The following is a 23,113-nucleotide window of genomic DNA, read 5'->3' as shown; positions in this document are numbered from 1 at the left end:
CTCATCTTGGTAAGTGAAATGAATGTAGCTGTGACTGGCAATTCAAAATAGAACCACCAGAAAGACTACTAGTGTAAAAAATTTATGATGAAAGGGCCATAAGATATTAATTGTCCTTATTTTTTTTAAACCTCAGCTCTATTTATATATCACTATTTCATTAACATTTTGGAAGGTCATTTCTTTTTATTATATTCCCTTGCCTCCTCATATATTTCTACTGCATGCAATGTCTTCTAATCCTCTCATTTTAAATTGTTTGATAATATTCTTGCTGCTATATTACTGTTCCTTTCAGAGAATAATTTAGTCTTTCCAGTTCATACTGCTTTTAAATTTAGCACAATCCTTCCTCAGTCACTTAAGAATGTTACTCTTCATTTATAGCATTAACAACATTTTACCTCCAGCTTTTTGTATTTTTCATGCTTTTTAAAACAACATTGGCATCTCTAACTCTAAAATGTACCAAAATCTCCAACATTAATACCAATGTGATACCACAGGGGAAAATTCTGCACTGATGGGTTTTAGTTGAAATGTAGGTAAATTAAAAATAATGTAAAAATTACCTTTAGGCTATATGTATAATTTTGTATGAAATATAAATAAATTTTATGTTTATACTTGGGCATTATCTATAAAGTATGCCATATAGTTATACGAATATACCAAACTTGGAAAAGAAACTGAATTTTTTTTTTTTTTTTTTGCCAGTCCTGGGCTTGAGCTCAGGCCTTAGCACTGTCCTTGGACTCTCTCAAGGCTAGAGCTCTACCACTTGAGCCTCAGCACCATTCTGGCTTTTTTGTATGTATGTGGTACCGAAGAATTGAACTTGGGCCTTTGTGCATGCTAGGCAAGCACTGAGAAACTGAAAAGTTTTTGAAAAATAAGTGTTGTTTCTAAGCATTTTGGTTAGGGAAAAATTGACATATACCTTGTTTACAAGTTTTAATATCTTGAAGATCATAATCCTATTTCTCTAGTTCAAATCTCTGACATATTTTGCATATTGTAGAATTAATTGTAAATGAATTGTAAAATAAATTACAAAATTTACCTAATTTATATGATCATAAAATATAATGAAATAAGCTAGGCACCAGTGTGTCAAGCCTGTAATCTTTTTTTTTTTTTTTTTTTTTTTTTGCCAGTCCTGGGCTTGAGCTCAGGGCCTGAGCACTGTCCTTGGACTTTCTCAAGGCTAGAGCTCTACCACTTGAGCCCTATGTATTTGGTACCAAGGAATCGAACCCGGGTGTTCATGCATGCTAGGCAAGCACTTTAACCACTAGGCCAAACTCCTGGCCCAAACCTGTAATCTTAATTACTAAGGAGGCTGAGAAGATAGCTTGGACATAAATGTTCTTGAGACTGCCATAACAATCACAAAAAGCAAGACTAGAGGGAGACATGGCTCAAATGGTAGGTAGAGTGGCAAGCAAGCAAGCAAGCTGAAAGTTCATGTCACTAAATAAGTAAGAAAATAAATATATAAATGTAATGACTGGAAAGTAACCTTGAAATTATTAAGCATAATAAAATCCTACTAGTAGCCTGTTACAATTTTAGAGTTGATTTGTCACCCTTGAGTTTAACCTCAGTTAAATAAGAAATCTGATTTTTAATATATAGATAGTTGACTTTTTGTAATTTTATAGAAGAAATTAAAAAATATAACATAACTAAAAACTAAATTACTATGGGTTTTGAAGTACAGAATTTTAGTGAATTGCAATTTTTTTTCTCTCAATTGTGGGCTTGAACTCAGAGCATGAGCTTTTTTGCTCAAGACTGCACTAGTACTGTGCACTAGACTGTGCATTAGTACTTTGAGTCACAGGGCTACTTCCATGAATTGCATTTTTAAAATGCAAATTATAATTAATTCAATGTTCATATTAGGACCAAGTATCTTTTTAATACAATAATAGCCTACTAATATACCAGACAAAACAAAAAAAACCTCTGTATTCCTCTATTTTATGGAGCTTATATTTGGTTGGATCTCTTGTTTGGTTAGGACCTGTGTGTGTGTGTGTAGTGCTGAGGTTTGAGGTCAAAGCCTTGTGCTTTCTTGGCTACTGCTGAGCCATGTCTCTAACTCTTTTGTGCTGCTGCTGCTGCTGCTGCTGCTGATGTCCTAGGGCTTAAACTCAGGGCCTGAGCACTCTGAGCCTCTCTGTGACTGGAGCCATAGCACCACTTCCAGATTTTTCTATGTACATGATCCAGAGGAATGGAACCCAGGACTCTGTGCATGCTAGGCAAGCACTTTACCACTAGGCTACACAACTGGCCCTGTGCTAATTATTTTTGTCTTACTTTATAGGGTCTTACTTCCTCTTGGCCAGGTGCCAGGACTGTGATCATGATTCTCCCATTTTAGTCATCCTGTTGTCTGTGGCATGACAGGTGCATGCCAACATGACCAGTTGCTGGTCAAGAAGGGATGTTGAGAACTTTTTGCCTGGCTAGCCTCAAACTATGATCATTCCAACTCTTTACTTAGTAGCATTATAGGTATGAACCACTAAACACCTGACATTTACCTGTGAATTGACCCAGTTGGCATAGAAATTGTTTTCTATGTCTGTCATGTATAATATATAGATATAAAAATAGACTTGTAAGAAATATTCTGTACCAAGTTTACTGTTACCTTTGTGTTTTGCCTTTACTTTTTTTGTTGTGCATACTAGTAAAGCAGGTGCTCTGCCACTGAACCATATCCCTGGATTAATGAGCTTAGATGCTTTTTGCAAAAGTATTAGCAATATAATGAATATTGTATAGAAAAGCCATCTTGAGGATGGCTCCTTAGAATAAAATTTAATTAAAAAAAAAGTTGTTTTATGCTGCTCATTGTTTCATTTAACCAGAGTAAATAGTTGGAGTCATTTGTGACTTGTTTAATATGAAAGCTGATTCTTAACATAGGAATATTTTCGTTCATTTGTGTTGTGTATTATTTAGCATATTAATAAACTATTTGAGCTGGATGTTGGTAGCTCATACTTGTAATCCTAGATACTCAGGATGTTGAGATTTAAAGATTGAGACTTGAAGCCAGCCTAAGCAGAAAAATCCGAGTCTTGTGTTTCCAGTTAGCCACCAAGAAAGCCAGAAGTGGATCAGTGGCTCCAGTAGTAGAGGGCTAGCTTTGAGCAAAAAAGCTAAGGGAGAGTGCCCTGGAACTCAGTCCCTGAGTTCAAGCATCAGGCTAACTAACACACACTCTCTCTCTCTCTGTCTCTGTCTCTGTCTGTCTGTCTCTGTCTCTTTCTCTCTCTCTCTCTCTCTCTCTCTCTCTTTCTCTCTCTCTCTTTCTCTCTCTCTCTCTCTCTCTCTCTCTCTCTCTCTCTCTCTCTCTCTCTCTCTCTCTCTCTCTCTCTCTCTCTCTCTCTATTAAAAGCTTCTGATAGGCATGCATTTTGGGTACAACTTTGTTTGCCTAAAAGACGGTTGGGGCAATGTCAAACGGCAATAGGGCAAGTTATAATATTTACCAGTGATAGTTTTAAAATTTTTGTTTCTTGTTATAGAAGATGATAGTGCATGACAAACATCAGGCAAAACTATTAAAAATCTGTTTATATCCTGATTTCCTTGGCATGCTTATACACCTAATGATTAAAAATATTTGATACACAAAGGGAAACTTTAACTTATGCTTTGAAGTCCAAATAAAATGCATTTTAAAATATAAAGATATTAGCTATTCCATGCCAGATATATTTATTCAGTGAAAGATTTCTTAATACTTTCATCTATGAATTAATCATTTCTCTACAGTGCTTCTAAAAAAATCTCTTTACTTTCTTAAGCTACGTTTTGTCAAATTGAAACATTTCTTTAGTTACATAAAACAATAGAGAAAAAAGACAGGAAATGGGTCTTTGTCAAGATTTGACAATATGATAGCATTATTATAAGATGTAAAACCTGGGGTCAGGAGTTTGGCCTAGTGGTAGAGAGCTTGCTTAGCATGCACGAAGACCCGGTTCAATTCCTCGGTACCACATACATAGAAAAAGACAGAAGTGGTGCTGAGGCTCAAGTGGTAGAGCTCTACCCTTGAGAAAGCCCAAGGACAGTGCTCAGGCCCTGAATTCAAGTCCAGGACTGGCAAAAAAAAAAAAAAAAAAAAAAAAAGATGTAAAATCCTATTTAATTGCCAGTAACCTCGATAAGTTTAAGCTGTTGAATGGTACTCATTTTTCCAGGATGCTAGTAAACTAGGTAATCCCACTTATCTGTGTATATCTGTATCTTGGTATATTAGCGAATTGTCTGACAATTTATTTATTTGTTTGTTTATTTATTTATTATTTCCAATCCTGGGTCTTGAACTCAGGGCCTGGGCACTGTCCTTGGACACTTTTTGTTCAAGACTAGCACTCTGCCACTTGAGCCACAGCACCATTTCTGGTTATTTTTGTGTATGTGGTTCTGGGGAATTGAACTCATGGCTTCGTGCATGCTTGGCAAGCACTTTGCCACTAGGCCACGCTCCCAGCGAAACAAGGAAATTTTTATATTTAAAATGAGCTCTTACTTGAGTTAGTGAATACAGTGTTCAAACATTATTTTTTTGTCCAACTTATTAGTTACAATGTAGCCAGAACTTCCTTGTTTCAAATAACATATTGCTTTCTGATAGTAGTAGTAGCACAAATTGCCAGATTATTACACTATGGAATTGGGAAGTTTATAATCTGTAGTTAGATTAGTAATTTCATAATTTTCTGACATGTACTGAGGAGTAGAGAGAAAAAAGTATTTAAAGTTAAATTACATGTGTGGAGTAGAAAAGGTGGCAAGATTTATTGTTATTGTAATGATTTTCATAGTGACAGTAGAGTCATTAAAGTTTAAAAATTGCATAGGACCATTGTATTACTCTAAAGTTGGTATGTATCCAAGATTAGAAATAGTTGATTTTGTTTTGTTTTTTTCTACAATGTTATAAAAGTTTTTTTCTTATTTCTATTATGTAGATTGATGCAGTTTAATTCCATTATAAAAAAATGGCTGAGTTAAAGTTAAAAAAGTCACTTTATTTTAATGTATTTTTTTTTTCTGGCCAGTATTCTGTACTGATGTATATCATTTGGCTTAGAATTAGGCAGAGGGTGAAGGAAGAAAACTATAGTAACAATAGTTTTCTTCCTTCTCTTTATTTTTCAGTTCATTTTTATGTTTCTAATTTTAGGATCTTCCATCCTAGAAAAAAGATCAATCCTTTTTTCATAGTAAATGTGAATTTTAACTTTTCCTATTTTGGTATACATATACAGGATTGTTTTTTGGTTCAGAAGTTTTAAACACTAATATATCATATGATTTCCTACACTTAAAAGACAATGAAATTTTATACACAATTCATTATTTTTGATGCTTCAAGTATTATAGCAAGTATACTATACTAGAAAAAAAAACCCTTGGATTGTTTGGACTGTTTTGAGCCTATAACTTTTTTCATGTTCAATGTTACTCTAGCTGTCATCATATAAATATATCTGTAGTTTGTATGTTAGAAACAATACATATTATATCTTTTAAAAAGCAGATACCTGTGTTCATTATATTTTAAAGTTATACACTGTTTTAAGGCTATGTATTTATTCTTTAGAAAATAGGACTTACATGAATATTTTGTGATGGACATAATCATGACAAAATATACACAATACTTTAACAAACTGCCATGCAACAAATACATTAAGTAATGAATAAATTGAATATATATGACCTAATACTGACACTCACATTGAAAATTTACAACATAATCAATACTTAAAATGTTATTCTTATATTTGGCAGTAATTCCATTTTTTACAATTTAAATTTAAAACTTCCCTCAATATAGATTTGGTGAAACTTAGATTTTCCCTTAGTCAGTAACAACCTGAGGTACCAAACATTTCTCTCTTATTTCACTATCTTCATAGGTAATCTTTTTGTTTCGTTTAGGATCTATCCAGGAGTTGTGTATTACAGCATTGTTAGGCATGGGATCAGCTTCAACTATGGAAACTACTCGTTTTTTCATCTTACTTTTTAGGACCTTTTGAAATTTTTGCCTGGTGAAAGCATAGAGTAGAGGGTGAAATATAGTTGTTCCATAAGCCATGACTAGAAAACACAATCTTAATTTTACTAAAAGGTCACTTGGGCCTAAACATAAAATTGTAGTATTTAAAACAGAAATTGGTGTCCAACAGAGAAGAAATGTAGAAATAATCAATAAAGACATTTTGAAGACTCTTTTCTGCCTTTCTCTTCGTTCACGGTGTCGTTTCACGGCTCGCCGGAGGGCAATTATTACAGAAACTGAAGTTCTTACACCAAAGACTACATTTCTCCCACCACTGCTTTGTGACATGTCTGTAGTCTCATGTTGGGTGGTTAGGGAAATTGTTTTTTTCTTTCTTGCTTTCTTTTTCTGCCCTGTTGAAAATCTTGTGCCTATTCGAATATTAAGAGCTTGAAGTATCTTGGTGTATGTGATTAACATTACCACAACTGTGAAAAAGAATATTGGGATCTGTACTAGAAGGTGATAATACATTCCCAGTTCAGTGTAGTATTCATTTGTACTGACACACAAAAGAGTCTTGTTTTCCCACATATTTCCACTTTGGAGACTGAAAAAATTTACCTCAATAAAGGGAATCAGGAAGGAGAAAAAAGAAAAAATCCAAATGGATATCATTAACATTACAGCTCTGCCCATTGTCAGAATTCGGTTTGCAGGTTTTACAGAGATGTCATATCTGTCTAATGTGATAGCAAAAACGTTGATTGCTGTGGAGACACTTGCAAAGGAAACACAAGCCTCATGGAAACAGCATATGAGAGCAGTGTTATTCTCCAGTGAAAGCAGAAGGATAACTATAGTTAGAGGGATACATCCCACACAAATAATTACATCAAGTACATGAAGATTCATTGTAATAATATTACTGACAGAGTTGATTAAGTTGGATTTCATGCAGTAAAGTACCAGTACGGTGAGGTTGCTGCCAAGTCCCAACACAATTTCTAACATAAGAATTCCAGTGAGAGACACTTGAAAGCTTAATGGATATGATAGTGGTTGGTACATATTGGTGTTGATGTCATCAATGTCATCTCGCACTGTAATGTTAGAATCAGACTGCATGTTGATTTCCAGAACAGGAGAGAGACACATTCTTTTGGAGCAGTTGTTTTTTTTCCCCCCTAGAAAGTGAAATAGAATAAACCATTTGATTTTGGCAATTTACATAATGAATAAAACATGTACTCTTTGTAAACAAAACAATCTTTTTATTGTGCACCCTTATTTTTAAGTTTGTAAAGTGTTGGAGGGAAATGTGGAGATAGACATCAAGACTACATTCGTTTTAATGTGAGAAGAAATTGCCTATATTTTAGAGAAAGCATACTTTTGTATAATACAGTTATCCAGTATGCAGCACTCATTTTAATCTGATGACTTAAAATTTCATTTTAAAATGTTGTGAATAGATTTAAAGTAAATGCTATTTTAATAAGCTCTAGAATGATTAGTGTAGGTGTAATTATTCCTGGGAGATTGCAGTTGAACAGGGCAAGTGTTCATTTAAAAGGATAAATGTACCAAGTGCTAGTTTGTTTCAAACTACCTGTGCATATTGATGGAATTTCTTAGTCAGAAGTTAACAATGTGTTTAGGAATATTTGGAATTACTTTTGACAGAAAAAAGGAAATGATAATTTTTTTGTGTGTATCACTGTGAATATGTTCACCCGATGTTCACAACTGGCAAACATAAAAATTGAAAGAAAAGGGATATCATGCTAAGGTCAAAGTTACATGGCTTGGTTAAAACAAAAAAGCACTAATGATGTCTGTAAAATATTTATTTTGTGACCACACCCTCTTTTACCTTCTGGAAGGAGTACAATTTAATAATACTAAGAAATAGGCATTTTTGAAGTCGTTCAGAAGAACATTCCAGTTGATTTGACTTGTTTAAACAGTTTTTTACAGTTCTTTTTTTTTTTTAGTAAACTGGTAAGTTAGGGAAAATATTCTGAGGAAACTTTTAAAGTTAGACATTATCTGTGAAACATTTTGTATACATCAGCCAATGTGTACTTTTGAAAAAAATTTTTTAAATTAACTTTTTTGTTAATTCATGCAAATTATATTTTAATATGTAGGGGTTTAGAGTAATTTGTCTGAATCAGTGTATTCACTTTACAATATAAAAATCACATAGCAAACTATTTTACATTTCAAGTACAGCATTTTGACTGTAAAATTGTATTTAAACCATACAAATTAATAATTTTCAAAATTTATGTTAACCATTCACTTGATGTTATTTTTGACAAGGTCTAGGACCTTATTTTATTTCTGCATATTATTTTGGAAATACTATATCAAACACAAATGATAATATTTTTGAATTATTTAAGAATTAGTAGAGGTGTATTTATTTAAAGTAAATAAAAGTCTTAGTTAACTCTGATCTCATATAAAAATGGAAAATTTTAAGCATGCCAAATTTTCAGAGTTGATAGATTAAGCATAAGGTTTTTGTCACACCAGATAATAGTAAAATAAACCAGCCATGTCAAGTTAAATGACAATTAAGAAAAATATCACACACACACATACACTATCTTTCTGGTAAGTATTATACAGTGCAATTTAGTGGAGTGCATGCATCTTCTGACCTACCTGTTTGCTGTCACCTTATGGGCGATTTGGCACACTAGAACAGTTTTTCACAAATTGATACATGATGTCACTGGCAGATTTTGACATGAATTGTTCACTGAGAACAGTGAAGTAGCTATGTTCTATCTCATGTCTTGTAGGAATTCTTTCATTTTTCTCTTCAGTACTTCAGCTGCATGAATTATGAGATTAGTTGGTTGATGGATTGCTAAAGAATAGTACATAATATTTGTGTTTGATTTACCTTAAAAAGTCATGACCAAGAGAAACTTCCTCAAATCATAGGAATTGTGTTTTCCTTTGAGGTAATGTGTGATAAAATCTCTTTATGATAGTGGCTGAAAAAGAGAAACATAAGGTTTCTAGCTTCCAAAATGTATTTAGACATCCTTTTGTTACAACTGTAAATCTGTTTCCACAGCAGTCCTTATTATTGCAAAATGATTTCTTGATCACATAACTTGCTTTTACATTATAAATCCAGTCCGTGCTCTCTTGATAGAAACCATCTGCTATTTAATTTGGTTTGTTTTCATTAGAAGAGGACACATAATTGGTCATAAAGCTCAGATGGAAAAATCCATTAGTCATATCAGTTGATATGAATATCCTGAATATTTAATGCAGAAAACACTTGCTAAAGCTTTATTTTGCTTGCTGGTATATTCTCCGTTTTGGAATTCATGTTTCATTGTTTCTTCAACATTAGTAGCTTCCACGATTCTGATGTGTTCAAGTATAAACTCCTCCTTTAAAATTGCTCACCATTTTGTTTTCAGGCTTTTATACTTATGTTGTTGTTCTTTTTGTGGTTATTGTATACAACATTTCCTTAGGGTACTGTTGATTCTTTTATAGCCCAGTGGTATTGTAGACTGATTCCTTGGTTTTAACTCTATACTTGCTTAAAATCATATTTACAAGAATATCTTGTAGTTCGTGGCTCACAGAGCTAGGGAGGCACAATCAGTTGCATTCTTCATATTGTAAGTTGCAAATACTGACTTAGCTGCTGTAGGCCCTATGAACAAAAGAAAAAGAAAGGTTAAAAGAATAAGCTTCCTAATAATTTCTAATTAATTAAAAGCTATTCTGATAAAAATTTAAAACCGTGCACTATTTGTTCTTAAAATAAGCAAATGTTATTACTAGAATCATAGCTATATGCATAAAATTTAAATCCTTAAATAAAATACCTCCTTTTCCTAACAAAGATTATATAGATTACTTTAATTACCATTATAAATATAGCCATAAGAGAAAAACTGGTTTTGTAAACTAATTTCTGCTTTTTAGAAGTTTACTTGTATTTTCCCAGATTATAAACAATTAGCATATAGTGAACACACTGTCATTCCCTCTTGTCTTTCAATAAATTGAACATTTCTTACTAAAAAATATTGTAGCTTGCTTACTTATTAAAACATCCATTGAATCTTAACTCATTAAAACAGATTCCATTAGAAGGTACTATGAATTTTTATTCATAAATTGCTCATGTGGTTGAAAAGCAAAAGGTAATATAAAATTAACTGCATTTTTTTTCAGTGAACATGCAGCTGATAATCTTACCATAAAATTGAATAATAGATAACAGCTTGATACCAAATCTGGTTCTTATAAGAAATATTGACATGTTTGGACACTAAGAAAAACTATACTGATAACATTAGGAATTTAAAATCTGTCTGAAGTGGTTTGAGAGCTGATGTCTTAGTGAATTAACAAAATACTCTTTTAACAATCTATCCTAAACATTTTACATTAAAATATATCTTGTCTTCAAAGAAATAGATTTAAAAATTACATGCTTAGCAATAAGTAGAAGTAAACATTGAACTCTTAAAATTTAGGCTGAAATTTTAAAAGTAATTTTACCCCACTATGCTAGTTCAAAAGCTACTGTATACTATAATAAGGAACACATCTTACCTCTGCTAAAGATCTGATAAATTCTTGATGTAGTTGAAGCATATCCAGTTTTGATTGATTCATTTTGTTTGCTTGTTAGTAGAGGACGGGGAGGAAGAGGGTCATAAATGTCTCTTCAGAAATGACCTTAATGCAAATGTGTTTGTACTGTGCCATTGTTTCAGCAGTACTGCTAATGTATAGAACATGTAGTGCTGCTTAGAGGTTGCTGCGGTCTTTCACTCTTCCCACTGTGCAATCAATAAGCTTCTGAAAATGCATAATGAAAGCAATTTAACATACTGAAGGCTTCTTTTCTCCAGAGACGTTTTGATTCAGTCTTCTAAAAAGGAACGGCACTGTTTTCTGAGGAAAGCCTGTTCTGAGCAGCTTTTGCAGTATGACAGCCTACCTTGTCGCTTCTCTCCACTGCAGAGAGATGCAGTGCATTCACTAATTTTGATTGGTCAGTTAGTTGTATTGGGCTTAAACTGTGCTTCATATGTATGGCAGAGATTCCCCCCACCCTACTATTTTATATAAGAGTGCTTTTTTAAAAGGCTAAATTTGTAAGTGGTTGTATATTATTCTTAAGTAGAATATGAGTAAATTAGTTTTTAAAAATGTATATTCTGTTATTCTGTTCTGGATTGTTGGTTACTGATGCCCAACATTAAAAAATGCAGGGAGGTTTTTACTTGATGGAGGTGGGTGGGGAACGGGCATAGAGGTGAAGAATGGTTTACATAGTCAAAAGTACACATATACATATATGTATATAAAAGGCTCATTAATTGCACTTGAATATTTTGCTGTTTATATATAATTTTGGTATAGGCTCTTTGTTCTTCAAATAGAAACCCACTGCATTTTTACAGTGAACCACACTGAATTTCAACTAGCTTGTTTGTATTTAAGTCATGATCATGTATTCCAAGTGGTTATGAACAAATGGTTCGATTAAATTATTATCATGGTTTAAGGCAAATTCATTCAGATATTCTTTCATTTCATTCACTCATTCACAATATTAATCAGCTTGATCCAAGTTGATTTTACTATGAAATATTTTTTAAACATTTCATTGACAATAGCATATGCATACTAAAACTTTAATATTTTGTTCTTCCTTTCAGAAATAGTAATCTCAATGTTTAATTTTAGCAAACTTCTTACTTAGCAAATATACAAAAGTTACTTGTAACTTGTAGTTTAGGTCTTCATAATTAAAAAACTAAAGTAATTATTTTAAGGTATACAGGCAAAATAAAAATAACCAGTGGTATAAAAACCAGACATATGAATTAAAATTAGTTTCTATTCATTTTTGATTACCTCTAAATTTGTGTGTTTTCACTAAGAAGAGGATAAACATTTTTTGGACTTGATATATGAAGTGTCTGGATTCTATATTTACTTACACAATTGAACACATTATTGATGACTGGATTATTTGAATATGTTATCTATTCCCATTACTTTGAGAATGCGATCTGTATTTTTCAAAATGTTGCTCTTTATTTGTACCTCCTATAATTTTGAAAAGCCACATTCATTTTTATAATTACTCACTGGTAAGGCCTAAACTTTATAGAGGAATTGCTGACAAGTACAAGAGTTTTGAATTACATTTCTATAAAAATTCAGGGTACCACAATTTTTTTGTGTGAATTTCTACAATCTTCTGAATAGTTTTGGTTGTTGAGGCTTTGATAATGCTAAAAAGGAAGATGTGGTACTTATTATTCAAGAATTTTGAAAATTAGGGGGAAAAGATTTTGATGGAAAGCCAGCCACATTAAAAATAGCTAATGCTTTACAAAATGTTATTTTTAACTTAAAACGAAAATCAGAGAAAACATGTTGGCATATGATGTGATTAAGAAAATTATTAATATAATAAAATATATATTGAGTTCTCCCCCAGAGTTTAAGTATTCATTTAGGCTCCCCCCCAGATATATCCATAAACAAACAAAAACGCAAGGCACTAGAGAAATCGGTTGACCTGAAAAAGCATAGGTAGGTTACCAACAGACAATGTTAGAACACTGCTGAATATACCCTTCTGGGTAGTTGTACTTTTTTCTTAGTGGTACTATGCAAGTACTTTAGTTTAGAAAGGGATAATCTAGGTTCACTCCTGTGTAACTTTTTATGTAATCACAGCATTTCCAAATTCTAGTTAGATAATTTTAAAACAAGAAAATCTGAATTCTCTGGAATTCAAGTGAAGAAAGCTCAAGTCTGGACATTGCTGCTTATGACCTGTACAGGTGACTAATGGTTAGATATACCAAACATATCACCAGTAACAGGGTTTTTTTCTTTTAATTGACTATAGTGCATAATGTATTTTTATTTCTTTTTAGAAGTCACAACTTTGGTGCTTCAATGTTATTCAATTTTGCGTGTGTATGTTGAAAGGTCATGGGGCTTGAACTCAGCCTGGGTGCTGTCCCTGAAGTCTTCATTTCAAGGCTACTGCCCTACCCTTGAGCCAAGCCCTACTTCCCATTTTCTAGAGGTTAATTGGAGATAAGAGTCTTAGGTCCTTTTGTGCCTGGGCTGGCTTTGAACCTTGATTCTCAGATCTCAGCCTCCTGAGTAGTTAGAATTACAGATATGAGTCACTGTGCCCAGCTGTGACTCTAATTTTTTTAATATTTTTTATTGTAATTAATAAAATGGTTACATGATATTTGCCAGATAGAAGGTGCATTAATTCACATACATTGATACCCTTTCACATATCTTGGTCCCCATTACCCTTCCCCCCACCCCCAATGTTGGTTTTTCCCCCCTTTCCCTATCCAATTTCAAATAACCAAATACAAATATATCCAATATATCAGATAACAAAGTGAGATACTGTAACAATATGATATAACCAAGGGACAGCAAAAGAGATGAGAGATAACATAGTACATTAAGGACAACAATCATTCATTATATGGCTTTTGTTTCAATATCCTGGAGGTCCTTTCGATTAGCATCATACTATATGGCCTTATGTATCAAGGTTTTGTCTATTGCAAATCTCTGCTAGTAGAGCCCAAGTTACTCTAACTTTTACAAGGTATTTCTGAAGGTCTCTGTTTTAAACTAATATGCTAAAATATGAATCACTAGATTGTGAATCAGATTATATTATTTTTATGAAAAAATCATGTATGTTAGAATTTATAGATTCTTGTTTCCATAGTAACTCACAATTTTTACATTTTGGCATTTAATAAACTTTATATGCATATAAGATACTAATTTTGAAAAATGCTGCAATAGGTGATTTAAAAGCAAATTTTGTTATGAAATAATTTTATAGGGTATTTTTAGTAGCTTAAAAATCTAGGAAAACCAGTTTAGTTTTCCCATTAACTAAACAACAGATGTGAATTTAAATACAGCTCAGTTAAAGCCATTTTTAAGTTATATTCTTCTTTTTTAGTTTTTTTTTTTTCCTCTCGTTGTGGGGCTTGAACTCTGGGCCTGGACACTATCTCTGAGTTTTTGAGCTCAAGGCTTCTGCCTTACCTCTGGAGCCACAGTGCCACTTCCAGTTTTTAGTGGTTTATTGGAGATAAGAGTCTCACAGTCTTTTGTGCCCAGGCTGGCTTGAACTGCGATCCTCAGTGCTCAGACTCCTGAGTAGCTAGGATTACAGGCCTGAGCCACTGTGCCTGGCTTGTTAGTTAATTTTTATTTTATATCTTATTTTCCAAAATTCGGATACAAATTCTTTGATTTTGTAAAAAATTAAATATTTGTCTTGTTAAATTTAGGCAATAGTGCCTGTGAGAATAATTTATGTACAAGTTATATGCATGCTTAAGCTTGCAAAAAGTTCTGATGTTTGTTTTCTTTATTATTCTCTGAGTTTGTAGATTAAAAAAACTCAACTTTGTAAAATATTGGAATTAACCATAAGTAAAACTCTTTGCAAACTACATATGTAAAAACAGTTAAAAAAATTTTTTTTTAAATCATATTGCTTCAGAAGGTTACATTTTTTTTTTATCAGTAATGGGGCTTAAACTTTGGGCCTGGGCACTATCTCTGAGCTTTTCAGCTCAAGGCTAGCACTTGAGCCACAGCACCACTCCGAATGGTACTTAATTAACTCTGAACTCTTTGTTATATTTGAACCCAGGGAAGAAAGGATTATTTAGGGTTAAGGCCAATTCAGAAATTTCATTTGGCTCCCTAATTTTGGGTTTCTTTTACAACAAATGTTGTAATCAGGAAAATAGAGGTGGACCATCTGCTGAAATCTCCATCAAGTAGGGAATATAGCTGGAGTAGTGGAGAGTCAACAACATTGATGATTCATCATCTATAATAGAACAATAAAACCTAATTATATTGAAGTAAATGCATGGAAACTGCATACTTTCAACAGAAAAATCCCACAAACTATTCCTATCCATCCTTACCTAAATTATTAAAAGTTTTCATTTTTCATACTGTATATTTTTATCATTTACCAACATCACATTCTTTCCATTTTCTTATTTTAAAGCCACACACTGAACCCTTTGAGTACTACTAACTACAAGTTAACCTCCTTGCTTATACATTTGTTGATATGTTTTGTGGCTTTCTCCAAATCCCCCTCCCATCCAATTTTAGCTAACTTTAAATGCCTCATGTTCCTGTTTGTATCCTTTAAATAGTATGGATTTTGTTGCTGTTTTTCTCATATATTTTAATCCGTTATAGAAGTAGCTATGTTTGTGCTCTTCTATTGATTTCTCCTTTCTGTTACTCTCTTGTCTTTGCAGAATTCTTCCACTCTAGCTTATTGTGCAGAATGTAATTCATTTCTTCCTTAAAAGTAGGTCAATTTGATCAACTAGAGTGTATATTTTCAAAAAGCTATGCCAATTCCTCTCTCTTTCTGAATCTTATATTCTGATGGATCACCCTGCTGAAGGGCTATTCTGTGCTCTTACTATCATCTGTTACTGAAATGAGATAGATACATAGATACATATTGCTTTTACTGTAAGGCTGCTTTTTTTTTTTTTTTCCAGTCCTGGGCTTGGGCTCAGGGCCTGAGCACTGTCCCTGGATTTTCTCAGGGCTAGAGCTCTACCACTTGAACCACAGCACCACTTCTGGCTTTTTGCTACATATGTGGTACCGAGGAATCGAACCCAGGTCTTCGTGCATGCTAGGCAAGCACTCTACCATTAGGCCAAACTCCCGGCCCTTGTAAGGCTGTTTTAAAAAAACAAAAACAAAAACAAACTTTTAACCCTGGGATTTGAACTCAAGCTCTTAAGCTTGTTTTGCATACTGCTTAAACTATAGCTTCAACTTTTTATGTGCACTGGTTATTATTATTATTATTATTGTTTGTGGGACTTGAACTCTGGGCCTGGGCTTTGTCTCTGAGCTCTTCAACTCAAGGCTACCACCCTACCCCTTTAGCCACAACACTACTTTCCAGTTTTCTGGTGGTTAATTGGAGATAAGAGTCTCATGGGCTTTAGTGCCCAGGCTGGCTTTGAACCGCGATCCTCAGATCTCAGCCTCCTGTGTATCTAGGATTACAGATGTGAGCCATTGTGCTTGGTTATGGTTATTATTTTTATACTGGCAATGAGGTTTATATTCAGGGCCTCTTGTTCTTCCTCACCTGGTGCTCTAATACTTGGGCTATAACTTAATTTCCAGATTTTTTGCAGGTTAATTGGAGATAGAAGGCTCATGGATTTGTGTGCTTGGGCTACAATCTGCAGTTGCTTGGATTGTAGGTATGAGACATCAGCACCTGGCACACTAGTTATTTTTGAGATAAAAGTTACACTTTTTGCTCTGGCTTGTGCCTAGACTGCAAGCAACCGACATTATGCTTCTTGTTGTAGCTGGAATTACAGTTACCTGTTACCATGCCCAGTATCTTGCTTTGGAACATCCTCCCCTCCCCCTTCCACACACACAGGCTTGCCTTAAAGTGAGATCCTCCGAATTACAGCCTTTCACATAGTTGAGATGACAGGCTCATGTGACAGTGCTATTGAACCATGACTATCCTGATCTCATACTCCTAAAATGGTGAAGATTACAGGCATAAGCCACCAGCACCTAGCTTAGAAAGCTACTGTTCTTGATGTGTAGAACCAGGAAATAGATTTCTTCTGTAGGCTGTACTTCTACTAGAGGATCTACAGTAAAATCTATTACTTGGATTATTTACTTGAACAACTGGATAAATAGATGGATTAATTTGAATACATGGATATATTTTAAGCAATTACTAAACTAGTTTCTAAATACTATGACTTTCTGCTAGTTGTATTCAGGGATATGTTTTCTTCCTTTTTTTAAATTAAAAAAATTTTTTTTGCCAGTCCTGGGATTGAACTCAGTGCCTGGGCTCTGTCCTTGAGCTTTCCCATGGACTTGAACCCAGAGCTTCGTACATGCTAGGGAAGCACTGAACCACTAGGCCACACTCCCAGCTCCAGGAATATATTTTCAATTATTGTTATTTTAGAGTCTCAAAATACCCTTGATGTGGCCAGGAGTTTAGCCTAGTGTAAGAGTGCTTGCCTAGCATGCACAAAGACCCGGGTTCCATTCCTCAGTACCATATGCATAGAAAAAGGCCAGAAATGGTACTATGGCTCAAGTGGTAGAGCTCTAGCCTTGAGAAAGACCAAGGAAAGTGCCCAGGCCCTGAGTTCAAGGCCCAGGACTGGCAAAAAACAAACAAAAAAACCCCAGAAAAACCCTTGATGTTATTATTTTTTTCCAATGCCAAGCACATATAGACCAATTTTGGAAAAGAAGTCACAATTATATTGACTCATTAAACATGAATATTACGTTTTCATTAATTTTAGGTTATTTTAGAATTATCAGTATTTTATAGATCTTTGTGTATACATTTTGCATATTGTTTTGTTCGATTTGTTCCTAATTTTCTCTTTACTGCTGTGGAGGTAACACCTAATTTAAAAAATGTAATTATTCTTTGTGTATTGAGTGTGTATCCTGTAACTATTCATCTGGAAAGCTTTTAAAGTAAATTCCCCGACTTTTGTTATATAGACAATTAATGCTGTCTGTAAAAGAGATACTTCTTTCTGAAACATAAGTGACATGTTTGTTTTCTAAGTATGGAGTATACTGGATGAAGTAGCCTACTGTGAGCTCTGGGTATCCCTGAATTTTCTTGCTGTTCAAAACGTAGAGATCTGACTGCTCTTTATCTGGTGTAGGTTTATTAGAATTGTGTTTTTGTGGGTAGCAGCTTTTAGGGATGACGTAATGAGTCCTTCCCACACACAAAAAAATCAATGTGTAGCCTGGCTTCAGCTTTTTATAAAAATGGTAATTTTCCCAAGCTCAGTGTTCTTTAGCTGTGTAGAAACCCACATGGTATAGAACAACCTAGGTTCCTCTGCCAGGGAAAGGCGAGTTTGATGCTCATACTCAACACAGTGCTCATACTGTTCACTGCATGAATACTGCAGCCCTTTTTCTCTGACCCAGCATCTTATATATTCTGTTTGCATTCATGAAACAACAGCAGGCTGGCATCATGGCTTATAAGCAGGATAAGCATCATGGCTTATAAGTAGGATAAATGAATCCCCAGACAGCAATTTTTGACATTCGTGGTACCCAGGATATGATATCGACAGACAGGGCTTCCTGCAAAGTCAAGTACAGGGCTCTGCAGGCTGGTTTAAGAGACACAAAATACAGCAGCAAATGTTCTTGTTTACATTGGTGGACAATAGGTACGCATTAACTGCCATGTCTGTTAATAAATTTTTTCACTAAGAAATGAATTAATGAAGCTGCCAGAATATTTTTTTGGTGGTTGTTAACTATCAGCCAGGGCAGATTAGAATAATGATGCTATATTAAAGAGGCAGCAAGCTGTAGGCAAAAGTAGTATGGTTATAGCTCTTAAGCTGAGGGTTCATAAGAGTTAAAAGGTGTCAGCTGGGTGTGGTGGCTCATGCCTGTAATCTTAGCTACCCAAGAGGCTGAGATTTGAGGGTCACAGTTCACAGCTAGCCCAGGCACTAAAGTCCATAAGACTCTTAGCCCCAATTAACTACTAGAAAATGGGAAGTGGCACTGTGGTTCAAGGGCTAAGGTTAGTAGTCTTGAGCTGAAGAGCACAGGTCCCGAGTTCAAGTCCCACAACCAACAAAAAGAAAGGTGTCAGAAATGAGGTATAGGTCTTTGGATAGACTAAACAAATTATAAATTCATTTTTAAGTCTATGTGGGCAGCCACTTGAAATTGAGTGTAAACATAAAGTTTTGCTTGTTGAGGCAAAGCTATTTTTTCCATACTTTGTGACTTTCCTCTAACTTCAACTCTTAAGATGAAAGCCAAGTGAGGTAAAGAACCTTCAGGAGAAGAAAGAATGCAGACTTTTTTTTTTTTTTAAGTTTTGATGGATAGAGATAACCAAGTCACCATGTGGTCTTCCAGGACAAAGCATAGAAGGTGGCTGAAGGGAGGTTGAAAACACTGTGGCAGCATGCGTAGGGGTAAACTAGACACCCAGGATAGCACTAACCTGGACTGGAGTTAGAAGCCACTGCAAAGCAAAGTCTTCCTACTGCAAGCTAGACCCCCACTCCCTGTGCTGCTGGTGAGGAAATAATGTGGACTCTTGGCAGCTCTGGCTGAAGTTGCTTTTCTCTGTTAAATTCCTTTTTGCTGTGTTCTGTAGATGGAGGGCACTCATATTCAAAAAAGCTGAAGTGTAGGTACAGTTTCTGGGCCTTTAGAGTATACTGTTCTGGCTTCCTTTGCTAAATGTATAATTATACTTACGTATTATAAAATACAACCTATGATGTATTATAACATATAATGTATTATAACATATATTTTGTGGTTCTTATACCATGAATGTGTAATGAAGTTAAAGGACAGTCTCATTCACTGGTTGCTACTTGGAGAAAGGTGATCCAGTACACCATGTATCATACCAGGAAAAAAAAGGCTCTGTGACTGCTTAATCTCAGGCCATTTCACAGTACAGCAGTGCCACCTGCCTGACCCAGCTACCAAGTGCACCTTTTCTTCCTCCTCCTGCTTTTGCTCCTCCTCCTCCTCCTCCTGCTCTTCCTCTTCCTTTTCCTCTTCCTTCTCTTCAACTTCCTCCTCCTCCTGCTGCTGCTGCTGCTTCTCCTCCTTCTTCTCCTCCTCCTCCTCCTCATCCTCCTCCTCCTCCTCCTCATTTTCCTCCTTTTTCTTCTAATTATTGTTTGTTTTATTTTAGAGAAAACTAGGCCTCTCTGTGTTGCCCTGGCTGTCCTCTAACTCCTGGCATGACTGCAAAAGTTCCCTATAGTTATTTTTGTTGTTGTTTCAGGGCTAGGGATCATGGCTTTCTGCCATGCTAGGCAAATGTCTAGTACTGAGCTATACCCTCACTAAGCATGCATTTTTTTTGAAAGGCTCATAGCTATTTGCCTGATGGTAATAAACTCTTGATAAGATTAATGGGCCAGGCGTTTGGCCTAGTGGTAGAGTGCTTGCCTAGCATGTGTGAAGACCCAGGTTTAATTCCTCAGTACCACATACATAGAAAAAGCCAGAAGTGGCTCAAGTGGTAGAGCTCTAACCTTGAGGAAAGCCCAAGAATGTTGCTTGGGCCCTAAATTCTAGCCCCAGAACTGGCAAAAAAAAAAACCAAACCAAAACAAAAAAAGACGAAGTAGGAGCTGCCGGTCGTGAGGGCTCATGCCAGTAATCCTAGATACTCAAGAGGCTGAGATCGGAGGAGGATCTCAGTTCAAAGCCAGCCCAAGCAGTAAAGTCCATGAGAATCTTATCTCCAATTAACCACCTGAAAATTGGAACTGGTACTGTGGCTCAAGGGGTAAGGTGGTAGCCTTAAGCTGAAGAGCTTAGGGACAACACTCAGTCCCAGATTTCAAGTGGATGACTGACAAGGAAGATTAAATAAGAACAAAAAACCAAAACCCTCCCAAGTTTGCAGAGGCAATAAGGGGAAGACTTAGTATTTGTTTGGTATTTCAAAATACACATTGACATTTAGATTTTTAAAAAGATTAATAAGTATGAAGCCATTAGATATCTTGTGACTTCTTTGTCCTGATGCTCCTGTTTAACAGCATAGGTTAGCTTGGGCTTCCTCATTAACAAGGAAAGGGCCCAGTGGGAGCTAATGTATCAAACAACAATTGTTTGTGTAAGATGTGGCTCCCATGGGGTGATGTCCTTTTGGCTGAAGCAAAGCCACTGGTTCATTGGGGCCCTTCCCAGAAGTTCTGTAAATACTGATGGTACAGTTAAGTAGAAAGCTGATATACTGTTTGTGTCATTGCTAGCTACAAAAAATGGAGTAGATAGGATCACTTCATTCTCCAACCAGAACACCTCTTGATTAACGCCTCTGAAGTTTGTATGTTGCAATATATTATATATGTGTATATGTATGTGTGTGTAATATGCATATTAGTCTTACCTTCAGTTCTCCCCTTTGGAAAACTGGTAGATTAAAAATATCTATCAATTGGACTTGAAACTATAAAAACAAATTGTAGGGGCTGGGAGTTTGGCTTAGTGGTAGAGTGCTTGTCTAGCATGCACGAAGACCCAGGTTCAATTCCTCAATACCACATACATAGAAAAAGCTGGAAGTTGTGCTGTGGCTCAAGTGCTAGAGCTCTAGCATTGAGAAAAGCCCAAGGATAGTGCTCAGGCCTTGAGTTCAAGCCTCACAACTGGGGGAAAAAAAACCGAAAAAGTAAAAATTGTAGTTGCCAATCAGTTTGACCTGTAAAAGCCTGAGCTTTGGAAGTCTTTACTTTTCCTTGAATTAATCATTATACCTGATGTGGTTATATACTTATTCTTCTGTTTTCTTCTCCTATCTTTAAGGGGTTTTCAGCAACATTGAAAGATTGACAGAGTTTGTTATGATGGCCTCAATGGTTAAACATGTCCCCCCATATTATAATTTTTCCCTGGATACTTATTGTTAATTTTATTAGCTTACATTAATGGAGATATTACAGTATGATCTTTACAACCTGCATAGAATGTACTTTGATCAAATCACCCCACCTGTATTACTTTTTAAATTCCTTGTTCTCTTCCCCTCTCATTTTAAATAATTTTTGATAAATTTCATTGTTATTTTCACACACATACACACTTAATGTGCTTCTGTAATATTCATCCTTGTATTATTCTCTTTCCCTTACCATCTACTAGGTTACTTCCCACAATCCTTTTTTTTTTTGTACTATAACTATAATGCCATACTTTTCTTTCTTTCTTTCTTTCTTTCTTTTTTTTGATGGGTCGAGGGGCTTGAACTCCACCTGGGCACTGTCCCTGAGCTCTTCAGCTCAAGGCTACTGCTCTACCCTTGAGCCAAGCCCCACTTCCTGTTTTCTAGAGGTTAATTGGAGATAAGTCTCAGGTCCTTTTTTGTTTGCCCTGGCTGGCTTTGAACCTTGATTCTCAGATCTCAGCCTACTGATTAGCATCCGGCCTTTTTTTTTTTTTTTTTTAACCAGTTCTGGGGCTTGAACTTAGGGTTTAGCCAGTGTTCTTGTACACTTTTTACTCAAGGCTAGCTCTCTGCCACTTGATCCACAGTGCCACTTCTGGCTTATTCTGTGTATGTGGAGCTGAGGAATTGAACCAGGGGTTTTTGCATGCTAGATGAGCACTCTGCCACTAGGTTATACTCCTTACCCTAATGCTATGCTTTTTAAGGTGTAGATTCTGCATATGAGTATGAACATGCTATATTTGTTTTTATAAATTTGGTTTATCTCACTTTACATAATCTCCTGTACCATCTATTTTCCTGCAAACAACAAATTTTTCTTCCTTATGGCTGAATATTCCTGTGTGTGCGTGTGTGCGTGCATTTGTGTGTGTGTGTGTGTGTGTGTGTGTAACCTTTCCTTTATTTATTCATTAGTTGTTGATACTTAGACTGCTTCTGTATCTTGGCTGTTATAAATAGTACAGCTATGAATATGGGTGAGCAGGTGCCCTTATTGTATTCCAACTTGCATTCCTTTGGTTATATATCCAACAGTGGTATAATAGAACTTTAGAGGAATTCTATTTTTAGATTCTTAAGGAATCCCCACACTGATTTCTTTAGTTGCTGCAATAATTTACATTCCCAGCAACAATGTGTAGAGTTTTTTTCCTCCTATATATATGCATCTGTTGCATCTGATGTTGTTGTTTTTCTTAATTATAGTCATTCTCAATGGGGTGAGATAGAATTTTAGTGCAGTTTTGATTTGCATTTCCTTTATGGCTAAAGATGAACATTTCTTTATGTGCTTATTAGCCATTTGTACTTTCTCTAAGAACTGTTTATTCCATTGGTTTATTCCAGTTATCTTTTGGATTATTTGTTCTGGTGGTTTCTGAGCTCTTTACAAATTCTGGGTCTAAATCCTTTATGGAATGAATTGCTTGTAATTTCTTTTCTTTTCTTTC

At 35.1% G+C, this 23,113-nt stretch overlaps 2 protein-coding genes across 3 annotated transcripts in view; one reads left to right on the top strand and one right to left on the bottom strand.

Annotated features, from left to right (window-relative positions):
• Cog5 (component of oligomeric golgi complex 5) overlaps positions 1–23,113 on the top strand; it is a 203,524-nt gene that overhangs the window by 35,210 nt on the left and 145,201 nt on the right. The window lies entirely within an intron of this gene.
• On the bottom strand, positions 3,725–11,041 carry Gpr22 (G protein-coupled receptor 22). Its single transcript, XM_090332991.1, has 3 exons — positions 10,652–11,041; positions 8,720–9,740; positions 3,725–7,230 (listed from the first exon to the last, which is right to left on the bottom strand). The coding sequence occupies exon 3, from the start codon at positions 7,199–7,201 to the stop codon at positions 5,900–5,902; it is 1,302 nt and encodes a 433-aa protein (XP_090189117.1). The 5' UTR covers positions 7,202–7,230; positions 8,720–9,740; positions 10,652–11,041; the 3' UTR covers positions 3,725–5,899.

This window comes from Megascapheus bottae, chromosome 5, assembly GCF_031878675.1.
Source record: "Megascapheus bottae isolate mThoBot1 chromosome 5, mThoBot2.hap1, whole genome shotgun sequence".
Lineage (NCBI taxonomy): Eukaryota > Metazoa > Chordata > Mammalia > Rodentia > Geomyidae > Megascapheus > Megascapheus bottae.
Note: the sequence above shows the minus strand (reverse complement) of the source record. Positions and strands in the feature narration are given on the sequence as shown.

What these genes read in the sequence shown, in the direction of transcription:
- Gpr22 (XM_090332991.1), bottom strand. Translation starts at nt 7,201, where the DNA reads ATGTGTCTCTCTCCTGTTCTGGAAATCAACATGCAGTCTGATTCTAAC.